Consider the following 27,650-nt stretch of genomic DNA (forward strand, 5'->3'; position numbering starts at 1 on the left):
ACTAATCTCCCTTCACTTTCCTGAGGATTCATAATAATAATCATTTTTGCTAAACACTAAGTCATGTGCTGGATTCATAAGGTTTACCTGCACTGAATGAACAGATTGATAAACACATTACCGTACCAAAAACATTATAGTGCAGGTACATGAAAAAGCATTCATTCATCTCTTATTTCATGAGTGATTAATAATTGATTCCTACATGTAATACATTAATGAATTCATTATGAATATGCACTAGTTCATTTTGTCTAATGTAAGTGGTGGACAAGGTAGACAAACCATGTAGTTGAGTTAAAGTAGAGATATCCAAGGTAACATATTACTCCAGTAAAAGTAGTAGTAAAAGTAAAAATACTCTTTACCTCCACTAAAGTACTAAACTAAATTTACCTTCAAATGTACTTAAGTATGAAAGTAAAAGTATAATGATTTATTGTGGTTCTAATGTTTTATGATCATTTCTGTAACAAGAATCTTGATTAATCAACTCATTTTAGGTGAAAAGACTCGTGTGTCATTAATTAAGCTTAACTGACTAAGCTAAATTGGGTTATACCTATTAATTAAGATAAACATGTAACATTTAGTGCTGAGCAAATGCTAAACAATAACAGTATTAAGTATATTAATGACATTAAATTCATAATTTTTTTAAAACAAAGCAACATACAGCTAAAAATGTTTGATAAGTAGTGGAAATGAATGGGGCTCTATGGGTTGTTTGGAACTATACAGAGCTCCACAACCCGGAAGCTGCGCAGAAAAAATGTCCCGCCCCCTTTCCAACGGTTCCCTATGGGAGTGTCGCCACTCTGTTCTCTCTACCGCTCTGATCATACCGTTTCGAGCTCTCTCTCAGTTTACTTCAGTTTTGTTCCACGAACTCATCTGATCATCAAAATGAGTGGACGCGGGAAGACCGGTGGTAAGACTAGAGCTAAAGCCAAGACTCGCTCATCCCGTGCCGGCCTTCAGTTCCCCGTGGGTCGTGTTCACAGACACCTACGTAAGGGCAATTACGCCCACCGTGTGGGAGCTGGTGCTCCTGTCTACTTGGCTGCCGTGCTGGAGTATCTGACCGCTGAGATCCTCGAGTTGGCTGGTAACGCCGCCAGAGATAACAAGAAGTCTCGTATCATCCCTCGTCATCTGCAGTTGGCCGTGCGTAACGACGAGGAGTTGAACAGACTGCTTGGAGGTGTAACTATCGCTCAGGGCGGTGTGCTGCCTAACATCCAGGCTGTTCTGTTACCCAAGAAGACCGAGAAAGCAGCCAAGGCCAAGTAAACTCGCTCTCGTGTTCTAACCAAAAGGCTCTTTTAAGAGCCACCCATTTCCACAGAAAAAGTGCAATTTCCCCAGATAATGTGTTAACAAAACAAATGTAATATTGTTGTTCATAGAATCACACGTTGTAAAACATGATTTATCACATGGTAAAATTAAATCAATATTTACGATTAGATTTTTTCTCTATCTATCTTTACATATGTCCCTATATATGTATACATAAGTGAAGTTATAGATCACTTGCAGTAGCAAAACCAACAATATAGACGATTAAAAGTGGTGCAACAAACGTGTTTGTGTAATAAACATGGAACAAAAATAATAATAATAATACTAATAATAAGCAAAATGAACGAAATAATCAATAATATATTTTTTTAGAAAGTTATATACTTCAAATGCGATTGTAGGCTGTGTTTTAAAAGCACAAAGCGACCAGTAAGCGACATTTGACGTAAGCACGTTCGTCCAATGAGAAAAGTGCGTCACCAAGACGCCCAATGAGCGCAGAGCGGCTCTGGTACTTAAATTGAGCGTGTTGGACGGGCTAACATATTCTGTCGGAAGACAAACTGCAACCCATTTCATGCCATTTTCTTGAAGACTAACAAAGGGGAGAATTTATACATTTATATATAAATAAATTGACAAATTTTATGATGTAAGCCGACAATGAGCTTCCCCTCTTTGAAAGACCAGCAGCCGCCACTGATATATATATACTGTATATATATATATATATATATATATATATATATATATATATATACATACATATATACATACATACTACACGTGTCCCTCAGTCACTATCCATGGCTTAATGGTCCGAATTGCAGTGTCCAAAACCAGTATATTTTTTACCTATGCGATATATTGGAAATGGGAATGTCAGATCTCAGGTTTGGAGCGAGGTAGGACTTCCAAATCTGCGTTCCTCTCTAAGTCTCCACCTCCCCAACCTATGGTGCAAGTTTGAAAAAGATCAGAGAAACAAAGAAAAAATCTCTTAAGGGTTTTGGTCATACTATACTGGTTTTGGACCAAATAAAAATAAAAATAAACTTATCCCATTTCCAATATAATAAAGGCATGACAAATATACAGCTTTTGGACAGTGAAAAGTCATCCCATTTGCAATATATTGAATACTTGAGTGGCGTCCCATAAGCAGCATACAGTAGTGAAGGCCCAAATGCTTATTTTTCACACTTCCCAAGGGTCTACAGACACGAAACACATACCAATGGATTCGTCTTGATGAGTAGATGTCATTTGACACCAGAAACGGCAGCTAATTCCGCTGGAAATTGCCGGAAATCGCCCCGTTTTTTATTATTTTTTTTACTAAATTAACATGTTTATCGGGCACTTTGTTGGACAAATGTGGTACCCATGCACTCGGGAGGACTCCTAGATTACGATTCAATCGAGTCCCGGTGTCTGTGTTCGACTGTTTATTCCCGCCAAGCCTATGAGGCCTACGTTAGCAACCGAATGCTAATGACACTCGGGTTCAATCTACTCAGAGTTGAGTAATCTAACCCTGAACCGCTTTACTGGAACAGAAAACTCCGGCTATGACACAGCGAGATAAGTCAACTCGGAGTTCAGGTTTAAGTTAGAAGTTTGTTAAACCCGCTTTCTGGAATACTCCCCAGGTACCGTAATACATGGTTTAGACACACAGTAAAACATTTAGTGTAGATGGCGCAGTGATAATTAAGTACACAATTAAAGACGCTCGCTTACACCTTTCAGCTGACTGTGACTATAAAACTCTACAAACCACCTGTAAACAAAGTTAAACTATAAACAAAGTTCCAGTATAAACAAAGTTCCACCGTAAACAAAGTTCCACTATAAACAAAGTTCAACTGTAAACAAGGTTCCAGTATAAACAAAGTTCACCTGTAAACAAAGTTCCAGTACAAACAAAGTTCACCTGTAAACAAAGTTCCAGTATAAACAAAGTTCACCTGTAAACAAAGTTCCAGTATAAACAAAGTTCACCTGTAAACAAAGTTCAACTGTAAACAAAGTTCCACTATAAACAAAGTTCCAGTATAAACAAAGTTCAACTGTAAACAAAGTTCCAGTATAAACAAAGTTCACCTGTAAACAAAGTTCCAGTATAAACAAAGTTCACCTGTAAACAAAGTTCACCTGTAAACAAAGTTCCACTATAAACAAAGTTCCAGTATAAACAAAGTTCAACTGTAAACAAAGTTCCAGTATAAACAAAGTTCACCTGTAAACAAAGTTCACCTGTAAACAAAGTTCAACTGTAAACAAGGTTCAACTATAAACAAAGTTCCAGTATAAACAAAGTTCAACTGTAAACAAAGTTCCAGTATAAACAAAGTTCACCTGTAAACAAAGTTCACCTGTAAACAAAGTTCCACTATAAACAAAGTTCCAGTATAAACAAAGTTCAACTGTAAACAAAGTTCCAGTATAAACAAAGTTCACCTGTAAACAAAGTTCACCTGTAAACAAAGTTCACCTGTAAACAAAGTTCAACTGTAAACAAAGTTCAACTATAAACAAAGTTCAACTATAAACAAAGTTTAAAAATATCACGTGTTTATATAAAAATGTGAGATTTAATCATGAAGAAACTCGGTTCTAATCAATCGATTCATTTTGGTAAATCGGTTCAAATGAATCGGTTCATCAGTACTGAATCATGTGTGATGCTAACAGTTAGCGGAGCAGCTAATAGTTTGTGTGTTTAAATGAAAGTGGAGTTAAAGCTCCTCAAATCCTCACAGTGAAGTTTTATTATGAACTCTAGTTTTATTATGAATTAGAATGTGGTTATAATGAAATATAAGGGTTATAATTAAATACATATTTTACTTACAGATGAGGCTCTACAGTACAAACACAGCAGCTTCTTGTTCTTCTTATGATGGTTAATGGCGGATGGCAGAACAACTTAAGACGCACCAGCGCCACCAACTGGACTGGAGTTGAACAGCAGCTTAGCAATAATAAATCTCCACTAGCACATCTGTTTCTCTCTATTGCCGAGGTGTTAATGTGTGTTTATATCACTTCATGTATCTATACGTATCTATTCTATTAATATTCATAAGCATGCACATACACACACACACACACACACACATGCTTCCATGTTCACATGTTTTTGCTGTATGTGTTATGTAGATAATATTTAGGTGATTTGATGTATTTTTATGTTGTTGAGCTTTGAATGTTATTTTTGCTTCACTGTATGTATGGTGCATCATTAAACTGTTATACATTATTTTATTCTATTTTGTTAGATGAGATGGTTTGTCTCTGTATTTAAATGACAGCTAACGATAGTGATCCGACTCTTTTAAGTATTGTGTATAACATATAAAACGTTGACTTCATCAAAAAGAATCGACTCCCTTAGCTTCCAACTGCTCATTGCTGAGTACAATCAAATTAGTGAATCGACTCTTTCGAGTCTATTCCTGTCGTTTGACTTAAAGAACCGGATTAAGGAATCGACTCATTTGAACGCGCAGACTCACTCGCTCTCCCGCTGTGCGCTTCTCAAACTGAACTGCGTCTTTCTGTACATGAGGAAGAATCTATGTAGAGATCTCAAATAACATGAACCTGAAGGTCTGAACTTACATTGTAGAAAAGAAAAACGAGCCAGTAGCAGCAGTGTGCACATTAAACCATTTACAGAAGAGTCATTAAGTTTGGTAAATTGAGATAATGGCATGTTTCTGACCTGAATGAGAGAGGCAGTAAAGTAAAACAAATCTCACACTGTCAGAGACAATGTTTGAAGTCCAGGTTAATAGGACCTGCTAGTTAGAGAAGGATCACTTGTTTGTTAGTTTAAGTCCAAAAGTGGGTGTGGCCCGTACAGGGATCGAACCCGCGACCTTGGCGTTATTAGCACCACGCTCTAACCAACTGAGCTAACCGGCCAGTACATCTATTCTCTCTTTAGATCTTTGTACATAATTCTACACTGACCCAATTCAACAGCTGAAACAGACTTTCTTAATACACATCTAAGAGGTTTTGTGGGTTCTTATATGTGTGAACTATCTAAACTATATATTTCTTGAAGTTCTTGACTGAGCTTAATGTCACCAACCAGTGAGTGGAGCAGATACGACTCAGGTCCTGCACACAGTAAGTATATGATGATACACAGTACCAGCCTGCACACCAGAGGGGCTCCAAACATCAAGTCTTCACTCATTAAATCATGTAGTATGTTTTAGGAAGTTGAGCTACTGTTAATATTTTTTCAGTTGAACTAAAAACAACCTGAATTGATATTTTAATTTACAAGCAAATGTAAAGTATATTTACCAGAACAGCCGGTCTCTGGTGACATATCAGGTGGATGTTTGTGCTTGTAGGACTGTTGTTTACTGGATGTTTTCAGTTACTTATTTGCACTATTCTGTGGGACTACAAATTGTTGTTGTGTCTCATATCCGTTTGATCAACAGGCAGGTTGTGCAATAAAAGACTCTCGTCCCCGGGTGGACTCGAACCACCAACCTTTCGGTTAACAGCCGAACGCGCTAACCGATTGCGCCACAGAGACACGCGCAGCTCTTTCACATGACAGTACACACGAGTCACATGACTTGCTAATGTTTACTTCATGCTAATAAACAGTATAACATTTTACTTACGTGTCCAGACCTGCTACACAAACTGTCATTTTTGTCCCTGTTAAAAACTTTAGCTCAGTTAAAGCAAATAAAGACACATTTAAATTTTTCATCTATTATTACAGGTTTAAAGTTGCATAAAACAAATGTTTGTACAAATAATAAAAAACCAAAGTACAAAATAAACATTTCACTTATTTTAATTATCTCACAAATCACTTCTCAGTTTTAAAAATCAAAGGCAGCAGCATCTTTTAGATCAGAACAGCTATTAACATTAAATATCACTAAAGAGGAAATCCTGAACACAGCAATGTAAACATTTCATTTAAATAAAGTAAAGTTACATAGTTGATGCATGGTAAAAAGAACCTCACAACTCAGCACAATGGTTAAACTGCACAACCCAACAAGGTAAAATAACCCATCATGTGTTCTGACCAATATTTACACAGTGCTGGGTTGCCAAATAACACTTTATCACCTACTTGCGGCCTTTTCTTTCCTGTATACCAAAAACAGTCGCCATTGCAGGTCTACAACACGTTACAAAAACACTTGGGACAGAAAAGTCATGAACACTCTTTAATTTTTATATATTATAAAATCTGTACCCAAGCAACAAGCTGTAATTTATTTGTAGCAGCACTAGATGGAGACGATGTCTGTACATGTTCAACTTCACTTTAAAAGTCAGTTGAATGTGTTTTACTGTAGTAAGAATGAAAGTTTGAGCTGATCTTTGTGTCATTGTGTAGCTTTGATGAAGAAAAAGCCGCTGGGTCAGTGTGTAACAGGAGGTTTGGAGTGAAGTTGGGTGTGTGTGGATAAAAGCTTACAGCACCTGGTATTCCCAGGCGGTCTCCCATCCAAGTACTAACCAGGCCCGACCCCTATATTAAAAACAGTTTGACTTTGTTATATTAAATTACATCTGAGTTTAATTGATTTATCCCTTATATGCACTTGTTATGGATTCATTGATCTTAACTATAAATAATAAAAATAATACAAAAATAAAAGCAGTAACTATAAAACTTTTGTAGGTTGTGAGGAACATTAATATGTGTTTATAAAAAATAGTTTGACATGATTCCTCAATATATTAAAACACTTTAATGGATTTATTTCTCTGTAAAAAGTGCAGATGAAATGTTTCCTACGTTTTTCTGTTTTATGACGCTCCCTAACGCGTTAGCTGAAGTTGGCGCTTGATCAGCGGTTTCATTTTAATCTTTCTTTAAATAAATACATTTAATCTTAAAATGATTATAAAATAGTTTTTGTAGTATGTAGCCTACTTTTATCTGTGTAAGCATTCGTAAAATAAGTAGGTGTTAGGACAGTGGTAAAGTTAGTTTTATATTGGACATTCGACTTTCTTTCGGCTCATTCTCGGCTAATAAACATCCAAAATGTAATTACACTGCATGAACTGATACACTGAACAAACTACAATCACATTTGTTTAAAAAGTTTTTCTGTTCATTTTTTATTTCATGTTATTTTGTAAATGTTAGGTGCATCAGCGTTGAAATGCTAAGCAAGTGCTGAGAGAGCGTCTATAAAGTGCATGAAGCTGAGGTGTAGTAATTACCCAGCGGCATGTACCATCTAACACACCTGTATTAAGTCCTAGAGTATGGTTACAGTAAACATCCAGAAACACAATTTTTTATATGATGAGTGTTGTAGTATTTAACTAAGCATCTGCACTAGTTACTACAACTACAATACACATTAAAAGTCCCACAGTATAGGTACAAAAGTTAAATAATGTAAAATAATAACAAAAATAAAAAATGCAAATGTTGATATGATGAGGGTTGTAGTAGTTAATTAGTCACCTGTACTAGTTACTACAACCACAATTAATTTTAGCAGTTGTGCTATCTTCTGTGTGTACAACAGGGTCATGTTGTCCAGGGCTCCTTTAAGCAGATGGTACAGTGGTGGTGAATAGTAGCAGAAGATTCTACACAGGATCTACAGTAGCTGTATAGACCTAGAAAAGCTCACAATTTGTGCATTATAGAGTCGCCTTGCTATGTCTACAGCATCATGTGGATATGATAGTAAAGGTTTCTAGTTTCCTTAATTTCACCTCCTCTTTTCTGTACCTTAAACAATAAGATTGTTACTGGTTTCATCTGAATCCCTTCCAGAAAAGGTGCTTTACCACTACCAGTTACAAACTGTCCGATTCTGACCAATCAGAGTAGTTTCATTACCCAGGGAGATTGCAGCTAATTCTGGATACGAGCTGTGTGATGCTGGAGGATCCTCCTCCTCTGTTCCTATTTCACATCTACCAGTGATCAGTGAAGTCTCTTACATGCTTTCTGTTCATTTATAGTAGCTCTTTTATACTTATCTACTACTACTCACTCACTCATTATTACTCTACTAATACTCACTCATACTCATTATTACTCCACTAATACTCACTCATACTCATTATTACTCTACTAATACTGACTCACTCATTATTACTCCACTAATACTCTCACTCATTATTACTCTACTAATACTCACTCACTCATTATTACTCTACTAATACTGACTCACTCATTATTACTCCACTAATACTCTCACTCATTATTACTCCACTAATACTCACTCATACTCATTATTACTCTACTAATACTGACTCACTCATTATTACTCCACTAATACTCACTCACTCATTATTACTCTACTAATACTCACTCATACTCATTATTACTCCAGTAATACTCACTCACTCATTATTACTCCACTAATACTCACTCATACTCATTATTACTCTACTAATACTCACTCATACTCATTATTACTCTACTAATACTGACTCACTCATTATTACTCCACTAATACTCACTCACTCATTATTACTCTACTAATACTCACTCATACTCATTATTACTCTACTAATACTCACTCACTCATTATTACTCTACTAATACTCACTCATACTCATTATTACTCTACTAATACTCACTCACTCATTATTACTCTACTAATACTCACTCATACTCATTATTACTCTGCTAATACTCACTCACTCATTATTACTCCACTAATACTCACGCATACTCATTATTACTCCAGTAATACTCACTCACTCATTATTACTCTACTAATACTCACTCATACTCATTATTACTCTACTAATACTCACTCATACTCATTATTACTCTACTAATACTCACTCACTCATTATTACTCTACTAATACTCACTCACTCATTATTACTCCACTAATACTCATGCATACTCATTATTACTCCAGTAATACTCACTCACTCATTATTACTCTACTAATACTCACTCATACTCATTATTACTCTAGTAATACTCACTCATACTCATTATTACTCTACTAATACTCTCACTCATTATTACTCTACTAATACTCACTCATACTCATTATTACTCTACTAATACTCACTCATACTCATTATTACTCTACTAATACTCTCATTATTGCTCTACTAATACTCACTCATTATTACTCTACTAATACTCACTCATACCCATTATTACTCTACTAATACTCACTCATTATTACTCTACTAATACTCACTTATTATTACTCTACTAATACTCACTCATTATTACTCTACTAATACTCACTCATTATTACTCTACTAATGCTCACTCATACTCAATATTACTCTACTAATACTCACTCATTATTACTCTACTAATACTCACTCATTATTACTCTACTAATACTCACTCATACTCATTATTACTCTACTAATACTCACTCATTATTACTCTACTAATACTCACTTACTCATTATTACTCTACTAGTACTCACTCACTCATTTTTACTCTACTAATACTCACAAATACTAATAATTACTCCACTAATACTCATACTTATTATTACTCTACTAATACTCACTCATACTCATTATTACTCTACTAATACTCACTCACTCATTATTACTCTACTAATACTTACTCATAATTACTCCACTAATACTCAATCATACTTATTATTACTCCACTAATACTCACTCATACTCATTATTACTCTACTAATACAAACTCACTCATTATTACTCCACTAATACTAACTCACTCATTATTACTCCACTAATACTAACTCACTCATTATTACTTTACCAATACTTGCTCATATTGGTTATTACTCTACTAATACTCACTGAAAATTACTTTACTAATACTCACTCATACTCATTGTTACTCCACTAATACTCACTCATACTCATTATTACTCCAGTAATACTCACTCATACTCATTATTACTCCACTAATACTCACACACTCATTACTACTCTACTAATACTCGCTCATAATTACTCCACTAATACTCACTCATACTCATTATCACTCCACTAATACTCACTATTACTCCACTAATACTCACTCATACTCATTATTACTCTACTAACACTCGCTCATATTTATTATTACTCCACTAATATTCACTCATACTCATTGGTACTAAGTTACTAATGAGTATTAATGAGTATACTGAGTGAGTATTACTGGAGTAATAATGAGTATGAGTGAGTATTACTGGAGTATTAATGAGTATGAGTAAATATTACTGGAGTAATAATGAGAATGAGTGAGTATTACTGGAGTATTAATGAGTATGAGTGATTATTAGTGGAATAATAATGAGTATGAGTAAGTATTAGTGGAGTAATTATGAGTGAGTATTAGTAGAGTAATAATGAGTATGAGTGAGTATTACTGGAGTATTAATGAGTATGAGTGATTATTAGTGGAATAATAATGAATATGAGTAAGTATTAGTGGAGTAATTATGAGTGAGTATTAGTAGAGTAATAATGAGTGAGTTAGTATTAGTAGAGTAATAATGAGTATAAGTGGGTATTAGTAGAGTAATAATGAGTATGAGTGAGTATTAGTAGAGTAATAATGAGCGAGTATTAGTGGATTAATAATGAGTAAGTGAGTATTAGTAGAGTAATAATGAGTATGAGTGAGTATTAGTGGAATAATAATGAGTATGAGTGAGTATTACTGGAGTAATAATGAGTATGCGTGAGTATTAGTGGAGTAATAATGAGTATGCATGAGTATTAGTGAAGTAATAATGAGTGAGTGAATATTAGTAGAGTAATAATGAGTATGAGTGAGTATTAGTGGAGTAATAATGAGTATGAGTGAGTATTAGTAGAGTAATAATGAGTGAGTGAGTATTAGTAGAGCAATAATGAGTATGAGTGAGTATTAGTGGAGTAATAATGTGTGAGTGAGTATTACTGGAGTAATAATGAGTATGCGTGAGTATTAGTGGAGTAATAATGAGTGAGTGAGAATTAGTAGAGTAATAATGAGTATGAGTGAGTATTAGTGGAGTAATAATGAGTATGAGTGAGTATTAGTAGAGTAATAATGAGTGAGTGAGTATTAGTAGAGTAATAATGAGTATGAGTGAGTATTAGTGGAGTAATAATGAGTGAGTGAGTATTACTGGAGTAATAATGAGTGTGCGTGAGTATTAGTGGAGTAATAATGAGTGAGTGAGTATTAGTAGAGTAATAATGAGTGAGAGTATTAGTGGAGTAATAATGAGTGAGTCAGTATTAGTAGAGTAATAATGAGTATGAGTGAGTATTAGTGGAGTAATAATGAGTATGAGTGAGTATTAGTAGAGTAATAATGAGTATGAGTGAGTATTAGTAGATAAGTATAAAAGAGCTACTATAAATGGACAGAAAGCATGTGAGAGACTTCACTGATCACTGGTAGATGTGAAATAGTAACAGAGGAGGAGGATCCTCCAGCATCACACAGCTCGTATCCAGAATTAGCTGAAATCTCCCCGGGTAATGCAACTACTCTGATTGGTCAGCATCTGACAGTTTGTAACTGGTAGTGGTAAAGCACCTTTTCTGGGAGGGATTCAGATGAAACCAGTGTAGATCATTTGGTTAAATTATGTTTGTTATGAGCCATTGTACTGGTGTGCGTAAGCCAATCGGAGTGCGGGATACTGGAATGTTGTTCTCTCATGTAATATGATGACTCGTGCTGTTTGTTGTGCTCATGAAGTTTTCCTACTTTAAACTTATTAAAAGTTATTGTTTTGCAAACCGGTGTGATCATTGACACACACCATATAAATAGTCAAATTCCACATGGTGTCAGAATCCGGAATGGACTTCTTGTCTTTGAATAGGACCAGTTATTTTTTCTCTTTTTTCCTGGACTGTAACGGTTTGTAAACACTACTTGGACATTATGGCGGATGGATTTCGCAGACCTGATCCTCTCGAAAATATTGCAGATAATTGGCGAGTTTTCGAGCGTGAGTACGACATTTTCATCGCCGCTGCACACTCCGACAAGCCAGCGATAAGGGCTTATATTCTCCTCAATATTGCGGGAGCAGATGCTATTGAACGTGAACGCTCATTCGTCTATGCAGCTGAAGTGCGTGCGCCCGGGGCAGATGGAGCAGTAATATCACCAGCAGAGTCTAGAGAGGATCCAGAATGTCTAAAGAAAAAGTTTTGCGAAATTTGCAATCCCCAAAGCAACAGAACAATGGAAAGACACAAGTTTCACTCAAGAAATCAAAAACAAGGTGAGAGTATTGAGTCCTTCATCAGTGATTTGAGGATTAAAGCTAAAAACTGTCATTTTGGAGATTTGAATGATGAACTTATATGTGACCGGATCGTGTGTGGTGTAACCAGTGACTCTTTGTCTGTTGAGAGATAGTGAGTTAACACTTGCAAAAGCCATTTCAATATGTCACATCAACGAGATGACAGAGGAAAATAGCAAAACTCTAGCCAAACAGGCCTCTAGTGTCGATGCAATAAAGCCATTTTAAAACAGAAAGCGGCTGCCAAAACAACAGTCACTACCAAATACCATCACAAACTGCAACAATTGTGGAGGTAGCCATCCAGCAAAACATGATAAGTGCCCAGCATTTGGACAACAATGCCATAATTGCAAAAAACTAAATCATTACAAAAGTTGCTGCAAGTCTAAACCACGAAACCAACGAAACCATAACAGAAAACCTTTCAAACAATCTGTGCATGAAATAGCAGCCGATCAACCCACAACATGTGAAGATGAAACAATATATGTGGATGGTATCGAGATTGAAAGTTGTGTTGACTGTGTTCATTCTGATGTTAAAGAGACAGACAAAGGATTTGTCACAATGCACATAAATGGCAAAGCCACTAAAATGAAAGTCGACACAGGAGCAAAATGCAATGTAATGTCACTGCAGACTTTCAAACGTGTAACTGATGGCAAACAGCTGGTAAAACAGAAAAGAACTGCCAATCTCATTGCTTACGGCGGTACCACCATCGAGACTGTTAGTATAGTCGAACTGTCATGCTACTTGAAAAATCAATGCCACTCACTACCTTTTTTCTTAGTGGACAGAGAGGTGCAACCACTGCTAGGATTTCGTGCATGCATGGAAATGGGCATTGTCAAAATGAGTCCTGATGTCCACCAAGTCACCATGGAGAGAAACACACAAACTTCACTACACAAATTATTACACAGTATAAAGATCTGTTCAGTGAGGAGCTTGGAGAACTTCCAGTCGTATACTCCATGACACTGGATCCCAATATACAGCCTGTGGTCCGACCAGCTCACCGCATTCCCGTCGCAATGCAAGAAAGAGTCAAAGCTGAACTTGAACGTATGCAGAGCATTGGTGTCATAATGCCTGTCACCGAGCCCACAGACTGGGTTTCCTCCACGGAAGCAGCACATAAAAGGGACATGCAGGAAATCAGACTGTGCATAAATCCAAAAGACTAAAGAGACCTCATCACCCTATGCGCAGTGTCGAGGAAGCAGCAGCACAGATGTCAGGAGCAACAGTGTTCTCGGTTCTAGATGCAAAAAATTCATTTTGGCAGATTCGTCTCGATAAAAAGTCCTCAATGTTGACATCCGGTCCGGTTTCTACCACAGCTGGGTTTGGCTGGTGCTCGTAGAAAAGCGTGCGCGCCGACGCTGGTTGTCTGGCTGTGGCCCAGCGTCACCATAGCAACAGTAACGACGCGAGCCGTTGAAAAAGAGGAATCGTTCGTTCCTGTGAGGTAAATAAACATTTAATCTTAACAACTTTTTACTTAGCAAAAAGTAAGCAGAAACTCTATTAATGAGTTTTGGATTAAGATAGAGAGTAATTTGGAAATGGAAACTGTTAGGTAATGTTATCTAGTGAGTTTCAGGTTAACTGGTAGTCTGAACTGAAACACTTCAGGTAACGTTAGCTAAAAGGCTAACAGTTTCTAGCATTAGACAGCAGCTGCTAAATAATTGAAGCTCATTAAATACTGTGGATAACGTTAACTTAAAAGCTACAATAAGCAACAAGAACAACAACAATAATAATAGTAATACAATAATAAGCAACAGACGACCTACCATCTCTGACTACATCCACAAGGTGGACCAACAAAGCAGGTGTGTATAATTTAAGAGTGGACACGATATTTGAAAACTCCAGCAGCGATGCTGTGTCTGATCCACTCATACCAGCACAACACACACTAACACACCACCACCACGTCAGTGGCACTGCAGTGCTGAGAATGATCCACCACCTAAATAATACCTGCTCTGAGGTGGTCCTGGGAGTCCTGACTATTGAAGAATAAGGTAAAAGGGGGCTAACAAAGTATGCAGAGTAACTGATGGACGACAGTGGAACTGTAGAGCTACAAAGTGCCCCTATAGATAGATAACTTTATTAATCCCATAGGGAAAATCAGTAAATGGTTAGTAAACTATATGGTTAGTGGAGCTGATAGAAAAAGAGTTTACATACAATCAGAATCAGAATACTTCATTGATCCCAGAGGGAAATTGCAGAAGCAGGTGGTTTTAATGTTATGGCTGATCGTATATAATTTTATAACCCAAAGATTGTCCCTTGTATTTTTTGTAGATATTCAAGTGTCCACTACCATCACTGAGCCACATTTGCTTATTCACCTCTCATACATGAGTGAAAACTATGAACACTACTCTGCAGCATCTAACAGCCGGTGTAGATCATCAGCCAAGGTCACAAGATCCAGCAAGAAGGTTCTGGGTTCGATCCCCAGGTGGGGTGGTCTGGGTCCTTTCTGTGTGGAGTTTGCATGTTCTCCCCGTGTCTGCGTGGGTTTCCTCCAGGAGCTCCGGTTTCCTCCCACAGTCCAAAGACATGCAAGTGAGGTGAATTGGAGATACTAAATTGTTCATGACTGTGTTGGATATAACCTTGGAAACTGATGAATCTTGTGTAATGAGTAACTATCGTCGCGATTAAAATCCTAATAAACAAACAAACAAACTGTACTTCTTTATATTGTTTATATATATACTTCAGATGTTATATATATATAGATGTTGTGTTTCACTCTAGATGCTTGTTTATTTTGTTTTGTTTATTAGGATTTTAACGTCACGTTTTACACTTTGGTTACATTCATGACAGGAACATTCACCTCACTTGCATGTCTTTGGACTGTGGGAGGAAACCGGAGCACCCGGAGGAAACCCACGCGGACACGAGAAAGACATGCAAACCACACAGAAAGGACCCGGGCTCTTCACCTGGGGATCGAACCCAGGACCTTCTTGCCATGGGGCGACAGTGTTAACCACTTAGCCACCGTGCCGCCCCACTCTAGATGCAAATGTACAAATAATATACACAATCAGACCTTTTTGACTAATTGAGATGGGTCTTTGTTTTTGTATTTTATAATTTATTGTTGGAGCACTCTGTTCCATGTTGAGTATATAAATGAAGCAATTTAAATAATAAACATTTAATACAATGTTTTTTTACATTAGTAATTCATTTTACATGTAATTTGGTAATAAATTAATTTAGGCAAAAAAAATCTAAGGAGCCACTTGGGAGCCGAAAGAGCCGGCTCTTTTTAGTGAGCCGAGCCAAAAGAACCGGCTCTCTAAAAGGAGCCGAAATTCCCATCACTACTAAGTATTGAGTGCTGTACATGCTCATACTTTTTATGTTCCTACTTTTCAGCTGGCCAACATTTCTAAAAATCCTTTTTTTTGTATTGGTCTTAAGTAATATTCTAATTTTCTGAGATACTGAATTTGGGGTTTTCATTAGTTGTCAGTTATAATCATCAACATTAAAAGAAATAAACATTTGAAATATATCAGTCTGTGTGTAATGAATGAATATAATATACAAGTTTCACTTTTTGAATGGAAATTTTTCATGATATTCTAATTTTATGACCAGCACCTGTATGTTCACAGTATACAATGAATGTTTTAAAACAGGACTTTTTCCTGCCGAAACCCGGGATCGAACCCGGGACCTTTAGATCTTCAGTCTAACGCTCTCCCAACTGAGCTATTTCGGCAGCAGTGTGCTAGTTTCTGAAACTGAAGGCAGAGCATTCACAATTCAGCAGCCTTTAATTTTTAACATGCTCTGTTTGTTTCTAAACAAACCTTTATGTGCACACTGGAGAGGTGATGGTTTAAAACAGCTGGCATGCCAATACTTACATTGTCAATTACACCAAACAGTATCCATTGAAACTCGATTTTCCACGTTGACTAGCGCTGGTAGCAAAAAGTACTTTTTCTTGATCAGAGAAGGAAAAATTTATCAATGAAATCATGCAGACATTTTACTTGATATGCCTTGAAAGATTTTGGTTACATTTTTCTACCATTTAAACACCAAGTTTTAATAATAGAGATAAACATGCATTATTTCCACTACAGTGACTGGAGTGGTAAACTAAGCATACAAAAACGAAATACTGACAGACATTTCAAGAAGGCTGTGATGGTAAATCCCACTAGGCAAAGAAAGATGATCTCAGGTTCCACCGAGACTTGAACTCGGATTACTGGATTCAGAGTCCAGAGTGCTAACCATTACACCATGGAACCACACAAAAGCTTGTTCTGAAAGCTCAATGTTTATAACATTTTCTATAACATTGTATTGCATTATTAGACCTCTAGGTTTAATTCATGTTTTCCATCTTGTCAACTTGATTTTCATTTCATTTTCTATCAAACCAAACAAATCCATCTGAGTGGAATGTTCATAATTAAAGAACACACTGCCCAGCTTGGCTTACTTCATAACAGCTACAGTATTATAACTTTCTTTGTGCAGCAGTGTGTGACTTGTGTCTTTGCTCAGCTGAGTGCATTCAATTGTGACTTTAGTGATCTCAGCTCAAATATCAATGGAACCTCTTAGACCATTGTTTCTTTTACTGCCGTCTATTAGACATCTTAGAAGCAGTCTGTTAAGCTTTCTAAATCCATCAAACAGATGCCTGCCAACTGTATGAAAGAATTGTACATGAAGTACCAAATGTGACCACTAGATGTCATGCCTGTAAAAGTGGAGCTAAATCTGCTCTTTGCGTTTCTCTTTGAAACTATTATTTTTCTCCAATTATTTCAAGAGTTGTTTACAGCCATGTAGCATCATCACTTGCATTCAGTTAAGACTGCAAAAGACAAAAGAAAAAGAGAAGGCAGTGCATTTCAAACTACTGACTTTAGCTTTTGCTTGGGCTCTGTGTGCTACAGAGCAAACCGATAAGCGAAGCTTAGGGATGTTTCAAGGCAGCTCTTTTCCTCCAAAACCCGGGAACGAACAAGGGACCTCTAATCGTTACTAAGGAAGCCTTTCACAACCTAAACCCTGGTTCGGAGCAAGGGCTAGGTGTTACTTCGGCAGCCTGTATGTTCAGAGTAGACAAGAGTTTTTTTAAAACAGCTTTTTTACTGCCAAAACCCGGGATCGAACCAGGTAACTTCAGTCTAACGCATTCTCAACTGAGCTATTTCGGCAGCCGCACACCAGTCTCAGAAACTGAAGGCAGAGCATTCACAACTCAGCAGCCTTCATCTTTTAACAGACTCTGTTTCTGAACAAACCTTTATGTGCACACTGGAGCAGAGATGCTTTAAAACACTTCTTTTACTGTCAATACCCAAGAACAAACGTTTACCCTTTTCAGTCTGTTCTGCTCCCCACTGAACTATTTCTGCACAGAAACAGTTGGATAAAAAATGTGTGATGGGGCCCTGTGTGTGTCTTACTAAACTTATAGGTGCAGTAAGGACAAAGAAAGTGTTTAAAAACAAAAATCCATTCACTGCCACAACCCCAAAATGTATTAGAGTCATTTAAATATTTAGTCTGACGCTCTCCCAACTAGGTCATTTTGGCATCCAACACTTACATTGTCAATTACACCAAACATTATCCATTGATAATCGATTATCCAACCCAAACCCAGGAACCTAACCAGCAACCTCTAAGCCTTTAACAACCTAAACCCAGGTTCAGAGCAGGGTCTGGGTGTTATTGAGGCAGGCTGTATGTTCAGAGTATACAATGAATGTTTTAAAACAGGACTTTTTCCTGCTGAAACCCGGGATTGAACCAGGGACCTTTAGATCTTCAGTCTAACGCTCTCCCAACTGAGCTATTTCGGCAGCCATGTGCTATTTTCTGAAACTGAAGGCAGAGCATTCACAATTCAGCAGCCTTTAAATTTTAACATGCTCTGTTTGTTTCTAAACAAACCTTTATGTGCACACTGGAGAGGTGATGGTTTAAAACAGCTGGCATGCCAATACTTACATTGTCAATTACACCAAACAGTATCCATTGAAACTCGATTTTCCACGTTGACTAGCGCTGGTAGCAAAAAGTACTTTTTCTTGATCAGAGAAGGAAAAATTTATCAATGAAATCATGCAGACATTTTACTTGATATGCCTTGAAAGATTTTGGTTACATTTTTCTACCATTTAAACACCAAGTTTTAATAATAGAGATAAACATGCATTATTTCCACTACAGTGGCTGGAGTGGTAAACTAAGCATACAAAAACGAAATACTGACAGACATTTCAAGAAGGCTGTGATGGTAAATCCCACTAGGCAAAGAAAGATGATCTCAGGTTCCACCGAGACTTGAACTCGGATTACTGGATTCAGAGTCCAGAGTGCTAACCACTACACCATGGAACCACACAAAAGCTTGTTCTGAAAGCTCAATGTTTATAACATTTTCTATAACATTGTATTGCATTATTAGACCTCTAGGTTTAATTCATGTTTTCCATCTTGTCAACTTGATTTTCATTTCATTTTCTATCAAACCAAACAAATCCATCTGAGTGGAATGTTCATAATTAAAGAATACACTGCCCAGCTTGGCTTACTTCATAATAGCTACAGTATTATAACTTTCTTTGTGCAGCAGTGTGTGTCTTTGCTCAGCTGAGTGCATTCACTTGTGACTACAGTGATCTCAGCTCAAATATCAATGGAACCTCTTAGACCATTGTTTCTTTTACTGCCGTCTATTAGACATCTTAGAAGCAGTCTGTTAAGCTTTCTAAATCCATAAAACAGATGCCTGCCAACTGTATGAAAGAATTGTACATGAAGTACCAAATGTGACCACTAGATGTCATGCCTGTAAAAGTGGAGCTAAATCTGCTCTTTGCGTTTCTCTTTGAAACAGTATTATTTTTCTCCAATTATTTCAAGAGTTGTTTACAGCCATGTAGCATCATCACTTGCATTCAGTTAAGACTGCAAAAGACAAAAAAAAAAAAGAGACGGCAGTGCATTTCAAACTACTGACTTTAGCTTTTGCTTGGGCTCTGTGTGCTACAGAGCAAACCGATAAGCGCAGCTTAGGGATGTTTCAAGGCAGCTCTTTTCCTCCAAAACCCGGGAACGAACAAGGGACCTCTAATCGTTACTAAGGAAGCCTTTCACAACCTAAACCCTGGTTCGGAGCAAGGGCTAGGTGTTACTTCGGCAGCCTGTATGTTCAGAGTAGACAAGAGTTTTTTTAAAACAGCTTTTTTACTGCCAAAACCCGGGATCGAACCAGGTAACTTCAGTCTAACGCATTCTCAACTGAGCTATTTCGGCAGCCGCACACCAGTCTCAGAAACTGAAGGCAGAGCATTCACAACTCAGCAGCCTTCATCTTTTAACAGACTCTGTTTCTGAACAAACCTTTATGTGCACACTGGAGCAGAGATGCTTTAAAACACTTCTTTTACTGTCAATACCCAAGAACAAACGTTTACCCTTTTCAGTCTGTTCTGCTCCCCACTGAACTATTTCTGCACAGAAACAGTTGGATAAAAAATGTGTGATGGGGCCCTGTGTGTGTCTTACTAAACTTATAGGTGCAGTAAGGACAAAGAAAGTGTTTAAAAACAAAAATCCATTCACTGCCACAACCCCAAAATGTATTAGAGTCATTTAAATATTTAGTCTGACGCTCTCCCAACTAGGTCATTTTGGCATCCAACACTTACATTGTCAATTACACCAAACATTATCCATTGATAATCGATTATCCAACCCAAACCCAGGAACCTAACCAGCAACCTCTAAGCCTTTAACAACCTAAACCCAGGTTCAGAGCAGGGTCTGGGTGTTATTGAGGCAGGCTGTATGTTCAGAGTATACAATGAATGTTTTAAAACAGGACTTTTTCCTGCTGAAACCCGGGATTGAACCAGGGACCTTTAGATCTTCAGTCTAACGCTCTCCCAACTGAGCTATTTCGGCAGCCATGTGCTATTTTCTGAAACTGAAGGCAGAGCATTCACAATTCAGCAGCCTTTAAATTTTAACATGCTCTGTTTGTTTCTAAACAAACCTTTATGTGCACACTGGAGAGGTGATGGTTTAAAACAGCTGGCATGCCAATACTTACATTGTCAATTACACCAAACAGTATCCATTGAAACTCGATTTTCCACGTTGACTAGCGCTGGTAGCAAAAAGTACTTTTTCTTGATCAGAGAAGGAAAAATTTATCAATGAAATCATGCAGACATTTTACTTGATATGCCTTGAAAGATTTTGGTTACATTTTTCTACCATTTAAACACCAAGTTTTAATAATAGAGATAAACATGCATTATTTCCACTACAGTGACTGGAGTGGTAAACTAAGCATACAAAAACGAAATACTGACAGACATTTCAAGAAGGCTGTGATGGTAAATCCCACTAGGCAAAGAAAGATGATCTCAGGTTCCACCGAGACTTGAACTCGGATTACTGGATTCAGAGTCCAGAGTGCTAACCACTACACCATGGAACCACACAAAAGCTTGTTCTGAAAGCTCAATGTTTATAACATTTTCTATAACATTGTATTGCATTATTAGACCTCTAGGTTTAATTCATGTTTTCCATCTTGTCAACTTGATTTTCATTTCATTTTCTATCAAACCAAACAAATCCATCTGAGTGGAATGTTCATAATTAAAGAATACACTGCCCAGCTTGGCTTACTTCATAATAGCTACAGTATTATAACTTTCTTTGTGCAGCAGTGTGTGTCTTTGCTCAGCTGAGTGCATTCACTTGTGACTACAGTGATCTCAGCTCAAATATCAATGGAACCTCTTAGACCATTGTTTCTTTTACTGCCGTCTATTAGACATCTTAGAAGCAGTCTGTTAAGCTTTCTAAATCCATAAAACAGATGCCTGCCAACTGTATGAAAGAATTGTACATGAAGTACCAAATGTGACCACTAGATGTCATGCCTGTAAAAGTGGAGCTAAATCTGCTCTTTGCGTTTCTCTTTGAAACTATTATTTTTCTCCAATTATTTCAAGAGTTGTTTACAGCCATGTAGCATCATCACTTGCATTCAGTTAAGACTGCAAAAGACAAAAAAAAAAAAGAGACGGCAGTGCATTTCAAACTACTGACTTTAGCTTTTGCTTGGGCTCTGTGTGCTACAGAGCAAACCGATAAGCGCAGCTTAGGGATGTTTCAAGGCAGCTCTTTTCCTCCAAAACCCGGGAACGAACAAGGGACCTCTAATCGTTACTAAGGAAGCCTTTCACAACCTAAACCCTGGTTCGGAGCAAGGGCTGGGTGTTACTTCGGCAGCCTGTATGTTCAGAGTAGACAAGAGTTTTTTTAAAACAGCTTTTTTACTGCCAAAACCCAGGATCGAACCAGGTAACTTCAGTCTAACGCATTCTCAACTGAGCTATTTCGGCAGCCGCACACCAGTCTCAGAAACTGAAGGCAGAGCACACTGTTAGCCCGGACTTTATATCTAATCAAACATTTTTAGTACAACATACATCAAATATTTAAGTTTTTTTTGCCCTACTATAAAATGCAGAGTACATTGTACTCATTTGAGTACACATTTAAATGTGCTAAAAGATTTAAGTTTACTAAACAAAAAAAAAAAGACTTTTCTATCAGATTAACTTAAAGAAGTTAAGTTAAGGTAATTCAACAGAAAAACGCCCACCATTTACGTGTAAGTCCGCCTTTTTTCAGCTTGCTGTTGGTGAATCAGGCAAAAATGATTTTCTTGTGTTCGGGTAGCCATTTGTTTTAACTTTTATATCCTATTGTTGCAAATTACTTTTTACTTTTCATTTAAGGCTTTTTGCAAAAGTAAACTTGTCTTTTGTGAAGTGGAACCTTTGTTAAACTAAATGGACGAACATTTTCTTTCTCATTATGCTATTTTTGAGTAGCATGTACACCAGTCTGATGGGACTTTTTCATCTTCCGTCTAATTTTGGTAAGTGTTGTACTTTACTTAACAATTTTGTTTCAAATAAATGATCTTAATGTTGACACTAAATAAATAATCAAACAGCGCTGCTTTATTTCCCCGTGTTTAGGCTACATGCTAGCATGCTAGCCTTCATACGAAGCAAAGAGTGTGCTGGCTTGCTTTATTTTATTCCTTAAATGAATGGTATTAATGTTGATATTAATACTTCTGTTTCTTGTTTTTTTTGTTTTAGAGAGCTGCAGCCAAACGTTAAGAAATCAGCTTGCTGTGTGAAACTGAGTACAGGTTCATGGTTACTGTGAAGAGCTGTTTGTGTTTCATCAGAACTTTATATACAGCTTGTACAGTTTTTAAGATGTTTTATTGACATGTTGTATTTTAAGTAAATACTTCTGAAGTGAAATAAAGAAAAAGAATGTTATTATTCTGTCTGTTTTTCTATAAACATTTCTAATTGATATGTAAAGCGTAATTAACATGAAAACTAAGAAGAAATCACTATTTTTGTCCATTGAGCTCAAGATAATAAGTAGAATTATTGGGGAAACCAGTTGGTATAACAAAAAAAATAAAGTTTAATCAACTTGCCTTTTAGATGTAATAACTTAATGATTTAAGTTATGCTAACTCAAGTTTTCATTATAAATTACTTAACTTTTTTAAGGCAAGCGGTTTCCCCAAATTTTTTAAGTAGGTTGAACTCATCCGGGCTTACAGTGCATTCACAGTTCAGCAGCCTTCATCTTTTAACAGACTCTGTTTCTGAACAAACCTTTATGTGCACACTGGAGCAGAGATGCTTTAAAACACTTATTTTACTGTCAATACCCAAGAACAAACGTTTACCCTTTTCAGTCTGTTCTGCTCCCCACTGAACTATTTCTGCACAGAAACAGTTGGATAAAAAATGTGTGATGGGGCCCTGTGTGTGTCTTACTAAACTTATAGGTGCAGTAAGGACAAAGAAAGTGTTTAAAAACAAAAATCCATTCACTGCCACAACCCCAAAATGTATTAGAGTCATTTAAATATTTAGTCTGACGCTCTCCCAACTAGGTCATTTTGGCATCCAACACTTACATTGTCAATTACACCAAACATTATCCATTGATAATCGATTATCCAACCCAAACCCAGGAACCTAACCAGGAACCTCTAAGCTTTACTGAGGAAGCCTTTAACAACCTAAACCCAGGTTCAGAGCAGGGTCTGGGTGTTATTGAGGCAGGCTGTATGTTCAGAGTATACAATGAATGTTTTAAAATAGGACTTTTTCCTGCCGAAACCCGGGATCGAACCAGGGACCTTTAGATCTTCAGTCTAACGCTCTCCCAACTGAGCTATTTCGGCAGCCATGTCACAGTCTCTGAAACTGAAGGCAGAGCATTCACAATTCAGCAGCCTTTAAATTTTAACATGCTCTGTTTGTTTCTAAAGAAACCTTTATGTGCACACTGGAGAGGTGATGGTTTAAAACAGCTGGCATGCCAACACTTACATTGTCAATTACACCAAACATTATCCATTGATAATCGATTATCCAACCCAAACCCAGGAACCTAACCAGCAACCTCTAAGCTTTACTGAGGAAGCCTTTAACAACCTAAACCCAGGTTCAGAGCAGGGTCTGGGTGTTATTGAGGCAGGCTGTATGTTCAGAGTATACAATGAATGTTTTAAAACAGGACTTTTTCCTGCCGAAACCCGGGATTGAACCAGGGACCTTTAGATCTTCAGTCTAATGCTCTCCCAATTGAGCTATTTCGGCAGCCATGTGCTAGTTTCTGAAACTGAAGGCAGAGCATTCACAATTCAGCAGCCTTTAATTTTTAACATGCTCTGTTTGTTTCTAAACAAACCTTTATGTGCACACTGGAGAGGTGATAGTTTAAAACAGTTGGCATGCCAACACACATTGTCAATTACACCAAACAGTATCCATTGAAACTTGATTTTCCACGTTGACTAGCGCTGGTAGCAAAAAGTACTTTTTCTTGATCAGAGAAGGAAAAATTTATCAATGAAATCATGCAGACATTTTACTTGATATGCCTTGAAAGATTTTGGTTACATTTTTCTACCATTTAAACACCAAGTTTTAATAATAGAGATAAACATGCATTATTTCCACTACAGTGGCTGGAGTGGTAAACTAAGCATACAAAAACGAAATACTGACAGACATTTCAAGAAGGCTGTGATGGTAAATCCCACTAGGCAAAGAAAGATGACCTCAGGTTCCACCGAGACTTGAACTCAGATTACTGGATTTAGAGTCCAGAGTGCTAACCATTACACCATGGAACCACACAAAAGCTTGTTCTGAAAGCTCAATGTTTATAACATTTTCTATAACATTGTATTGCATTATTAGACCTCTAGGTTTAATTCATGTTTTCCATCTTGTCAACTTGATTTTCATTTCATTTTCTATCAAACCAAACAAATCCATCTGAGTGGAATGTTCATAATTAAAGAACACACTGCCCAGCTTGGCTTACTTCATAACAGCTACAGTATTATAACTTTCTTTGTGCAGCAGTGTGTGACTTGTGTCTTTGCTCAGCTGAGTGCATTCAATTGTGACTTTAGTGATCTCAGCTCAAATATCAATGGAACCTCTTAGACCATTGTTTCTTTTACTGCCGTCTATTAGACATCTTAGAAGCAGTCTGTTAAGCTTTCTAAATCCATCAAACAGATGCCTGCCAACTGTATGAAAGAATTGTACATGAAGTACCAAAAGTGACCACTTGATGTCATGCCTGTAAAAGTGGAGCTAAATCTGCTCTTTGCGTTTCTCTTTGAAACTATTATTTTTCTCCAATTATTTCAAGAGTTGTTTACAGCCATGTAGCATCATCACTTGCATTCAGTTAAGACTGCAAAAGACAAAAAAAAAAAGAGACGGCAGTGCATTTCAAACTACTGACTTTAGCTTTTGCTTGGGCTCTGTGTGCTACAGAGCAAACCGATAAGCGCAGCTTAGGGATGTTTCAAGGCAGCTCTTTTCCTCCAAAACCCGGGAACGAACAAGGGACCTCTAATCGTTACTAAGGAAGCCTTTCACAACCTAAACCCTGGTTCGGAGCAAGGGCTAGGTGTTACTTCGGCGGCCTGTATGTTCAGAGTAGACAAGAGTTTTTTTAAACAGCTTTTTTACTGCCAAAACCCAGGATCGAACCAGGTAACTTCAGTCTAACGCATTCTCAACTGAGCTATTTCGGCAGCCGCACACCAGTCTCAGAAACTGAAGGCAGAGCATTCACAGTTCAGCAGCCTTCATCTTTTAACAGACTCTGTTTCTGAACAAACCTTTATGTGCACACTGGAGCAGAGATGCTTTAAAACACTTCTTTTACTGTCAATACCCAAGAACAAACGTTTACCCTTTTCAGTCTGTTCTGCTCCCCACTGAACTATTTCTGCACAGAAACAGTTGGATAAAAAATGTGTGATGGGGCCCTGTGTGTGTCTTACTAAACTTATAGGTGCAGTAAGGACAAAGAAAGTGTTTAAAAACAAAAATCCATTCACTGCCACAACCCCAAAATGTATTAGAGTCATTTAAATATTTAGTCTGACGCTCTCCCAACTAGGTCATTTCGGCATCCAACACTTACATTGTCAATTACACCAAACATTATCCATTGATAATCGATTATCCAACCCAAACCCAGGAACCTAACCAGCAACCTCTAAGCTTTACTGAGGAAGCCTTTAACAACCTAAACCCAGGTTCAGAGCAGGGTCTGGGTGTTACTGAGGCAGGCTGTATGTTCAGAGTATACAATGAATGTTTTAAAACAGTATTTTTTCCTGCCGAAAACCGGGATTGAACCAGCGACCTTTAGATCTTCAGTCTAACGCTCTCCCAACTGAGCTATTTCGGCAGCCGTGCGCTAGTCTCTAAAACTGAAGGCAGAGCATTCACAATTCAGCAGCCTTTAATTTTTAACATGCTCTGTTTGTTTCTAAAGAAACCTTTATGTGCACACTGGAGAGGTGATGGTTTAAAACAGCTGGCATGCCAACACTTACATTGTCAATTACACCAAACATTATCCATTGATAATCGATTATCCAACCCAAACCAAGGAACCTAACCAGGAACCTCTAAGCTTTACTGAGGAAGCCTTTAACAACCTAAACCCAGGTTCAGAGCAGGGTCTGGGTGTTATTGAGGAAGGCTGTATGTTCAGAGTATACAATGAATGTTTTAAAACAGGACTTTTTCCTGCAGAAACCCAGGATCGAACCAGGGACCTTTAGATCTTCAGTCTAACGCTCTCCCAACTGAGCTATTTCGGCAGCCACATGACAGTCTCTGAAACTGAAGGCAGAGCATTCACAATACAGCAGCCTTTAAATTTTAACATGCTCTGTTTGTTTCTAAACAAACCTTTATGTGCACACTGGAGAGGTGATGGTTTAAAACAGTTGGCATGCCAACACTTACATTGTCAATTACACCAAACAGTATCCATTGAAACTTGATTTTCCACGTTGACTAGCGCTGGTAGCAAAAAGTACTTTTTCTTGATCAGAGAAGGAAAAATGTATCAATGAAATCATGCAGACATTTTACTTGATATGCCTTGAAAGATTTTGGTTACATTTTTCTACCATTTAAACACCAAGTTTTAATAATAGAGATAAACATGCATTATTTCCACTACAGTGACTGGAGTGGTAAACTAAGCATACAAAAACGAAATACTGACAGACATTTCAAGAAGGCTGTGATGGTAAATCCCACTAGGCAAAGAAAGATGACCTCAGGTTCCACCGAGACTTGAACTCGGCTTACTGGATTCAGAGTCCAGAGTGCTAACCACTACACCATGGAACCACACAAAAGCTTGTTCTGAAAGCTCAATGTTTATAACATTTTCTATAACATTGTATTGCATTATTAGACCTCTAGGTTTAATTCATGTTTTCCATCTTGTCAACTTGATTTTCATTTCATTTTCTATCAAACCAAACAAATCCATCTGAGTGGAATGTTCATAATTAAAGAACACACTGCCCAGCTTGGCTTACTTCATAACAGCTACAGTATTATAACTTTCTTTGTGCAGCAGTGTGTGACTTGTGTCTTTGCTCAGCT

The 27,650-nt window shown here is 37.3% G+C and overlaps 1 protein-coding gene, 1 long non-coding RNA gene and 13 other non-coding genes across 15 annotated transcripts in view; 2 read left to right on the forward strand and 13 right to left on the reverse strand.

Annotated features, from left to right (window-relative positions):
* The first annotated feature begins 616 nt into the window (after positions 1 to 616).
* The window catches only part of LOC134328783 (uncharacterized), a 266,319-nt gene continuing 239,285 nt past the window's right edge, over positions 617 to 27,650 (forward strand). The window contains exon 1 of the mRNA XM_063010008.1: positions 617 to 1,289. Coding sequence (XP_062866078.1) covers positions 709 to 1,289 — 581 coding nt within the window. The 5' untranslated portion in view covers positions 617 to 708. The remainder of the gene's footprint in view (positions 1,290 to 27,650) is intronic.
* On the reverse strand, positions 5,165 to 5,238 carry trnai-aau (transfer RNA isoleucine (anticodon AAU)). The gene has a single exon. It is a non-coding gene; the product is annotated as a tRNA-Ile (tRNA).
* Positions 5,799 to 5,872, reverse strand: trnan-guu (transfer RNA asparagine (anticodon GUU)). The gene has a single exon. It is a non-coding gene; the product is annotated as a tRNA-Asn (tRNA).
* trnaf-gaa (transfer RNA phenylalanine (anticodon GAA)) lies at positions 16,246 to 16,318 on the reverse strand. Its single transcript has one exon. It is a non-coding gene; the product is annotated as a tRNA-Phe (tRNA).
* Positions 16,788 to 16,859, reverse strand: trnaq-cug (transfer RNA glutamine (anticodon CUG)). Its single transcript has one exon. It is a non-coding gene; the product is annotated as a tRNA-Gln (tRNA).
* Positions 18,359 to 18,431, reverse strand: trnaf-gaa (transfer RNA phenylalanine (anticodon GAA)). The gene has a single exon. It is a non-coding gene; the product is annotated as a tRNA-Phe (tRNA).
* Positions 18,901 to 18,972, reverse strand: trnaq-cug (transfer RNA glutamine (anticodon CUG)). The gene has a single exon. It is a non-coding gene; the product is annotated as a tRNA-Gln (tRNA).
* On the reverse strand, positions 20,469 to 20,541 carry trnaf-gaa (transfer RNA phenylalanine (anticodon GAA)). Its single transcript has one exon. It is a non-coding gene; the product is annotated as a tRNA-Phe (tRNA).
* On the reverse strand, positions 21,011 to 21,082 carry trnaq-cug (transfer RNA glutamine (anticodon CUG)). The gene has a single exon. It is a non-coding gene; the product is annotated as a tRNA-Gln (tRNA).
* LOC134329115 (uncharacterized) lies at positions 22,206 to 22,958 on the forward strand. The gene is made up of 2 exons (XR_010014766.1): positions 22,206 to 22,540; positions 22,770 to 22,958. It is a non-coding gene; the product is annotated as an uncharacterized LOC134329115 (long non-coding RNA).
* On the reverse strand, positions 23,815 to 23,887 carry trnaf-gaa (transfer RNA phenylalanine (anticodon GAA)). The gene has a single exon. It is a non-coding gene; the product is annotated as a tRNA-Phe (tRNA).
* Positions 24,233 to 24,305, reverse strand: trnaf-gaa (transfer RNA phenylalanine (anticodon GAA)). Its single transcript has one exon. It is a non-coding gene; the product is annotated as a tRNA-Phe (tRNA).
* trnaf-gaa (transfer RNA phenylalanine (anticodon GAA)) lies at positions 26,358 to 26,430 on the reverse strand. Its single transcript has one exon. It is a non-coding gene; the product is annotated as a tRNA-Phe (tRNA).
* trnaf-gaa (transfer RNA phenylalanine (anticodon GAA)) lies at positions 26,776 to 26,848 on the reverse strand. Its single transcript has one exon. It is a non-coding gene; the product is annotated as a tRNA-Phe (tRNA).
* On the reverse strand, positions 27,318 to 27,389 carry trnaq-cug (transfer RNA glutamine (anticodon CUG)). Its single transcript has one exon. It is a non-coding gene; the product is annotated as a tRNA-Gln (tRNA).

This window comes from Trichomycterus rosablanca, chromosome 15, assembly GCF_030014385.1.
Source record: "Trichomycterus rosablanca isolate fTriRos1 chromosome 15, fTriRos1.hap1, whole genome shotgun sequence".
Classification (NCBI taxonomy): domain Eukaryota; kingdom Metazoa; phylum Chordata; class Actinopteri; order Siluriformes; family Trichomycteridae; genus Trichomycterus; species Trichomycterus rosablanca.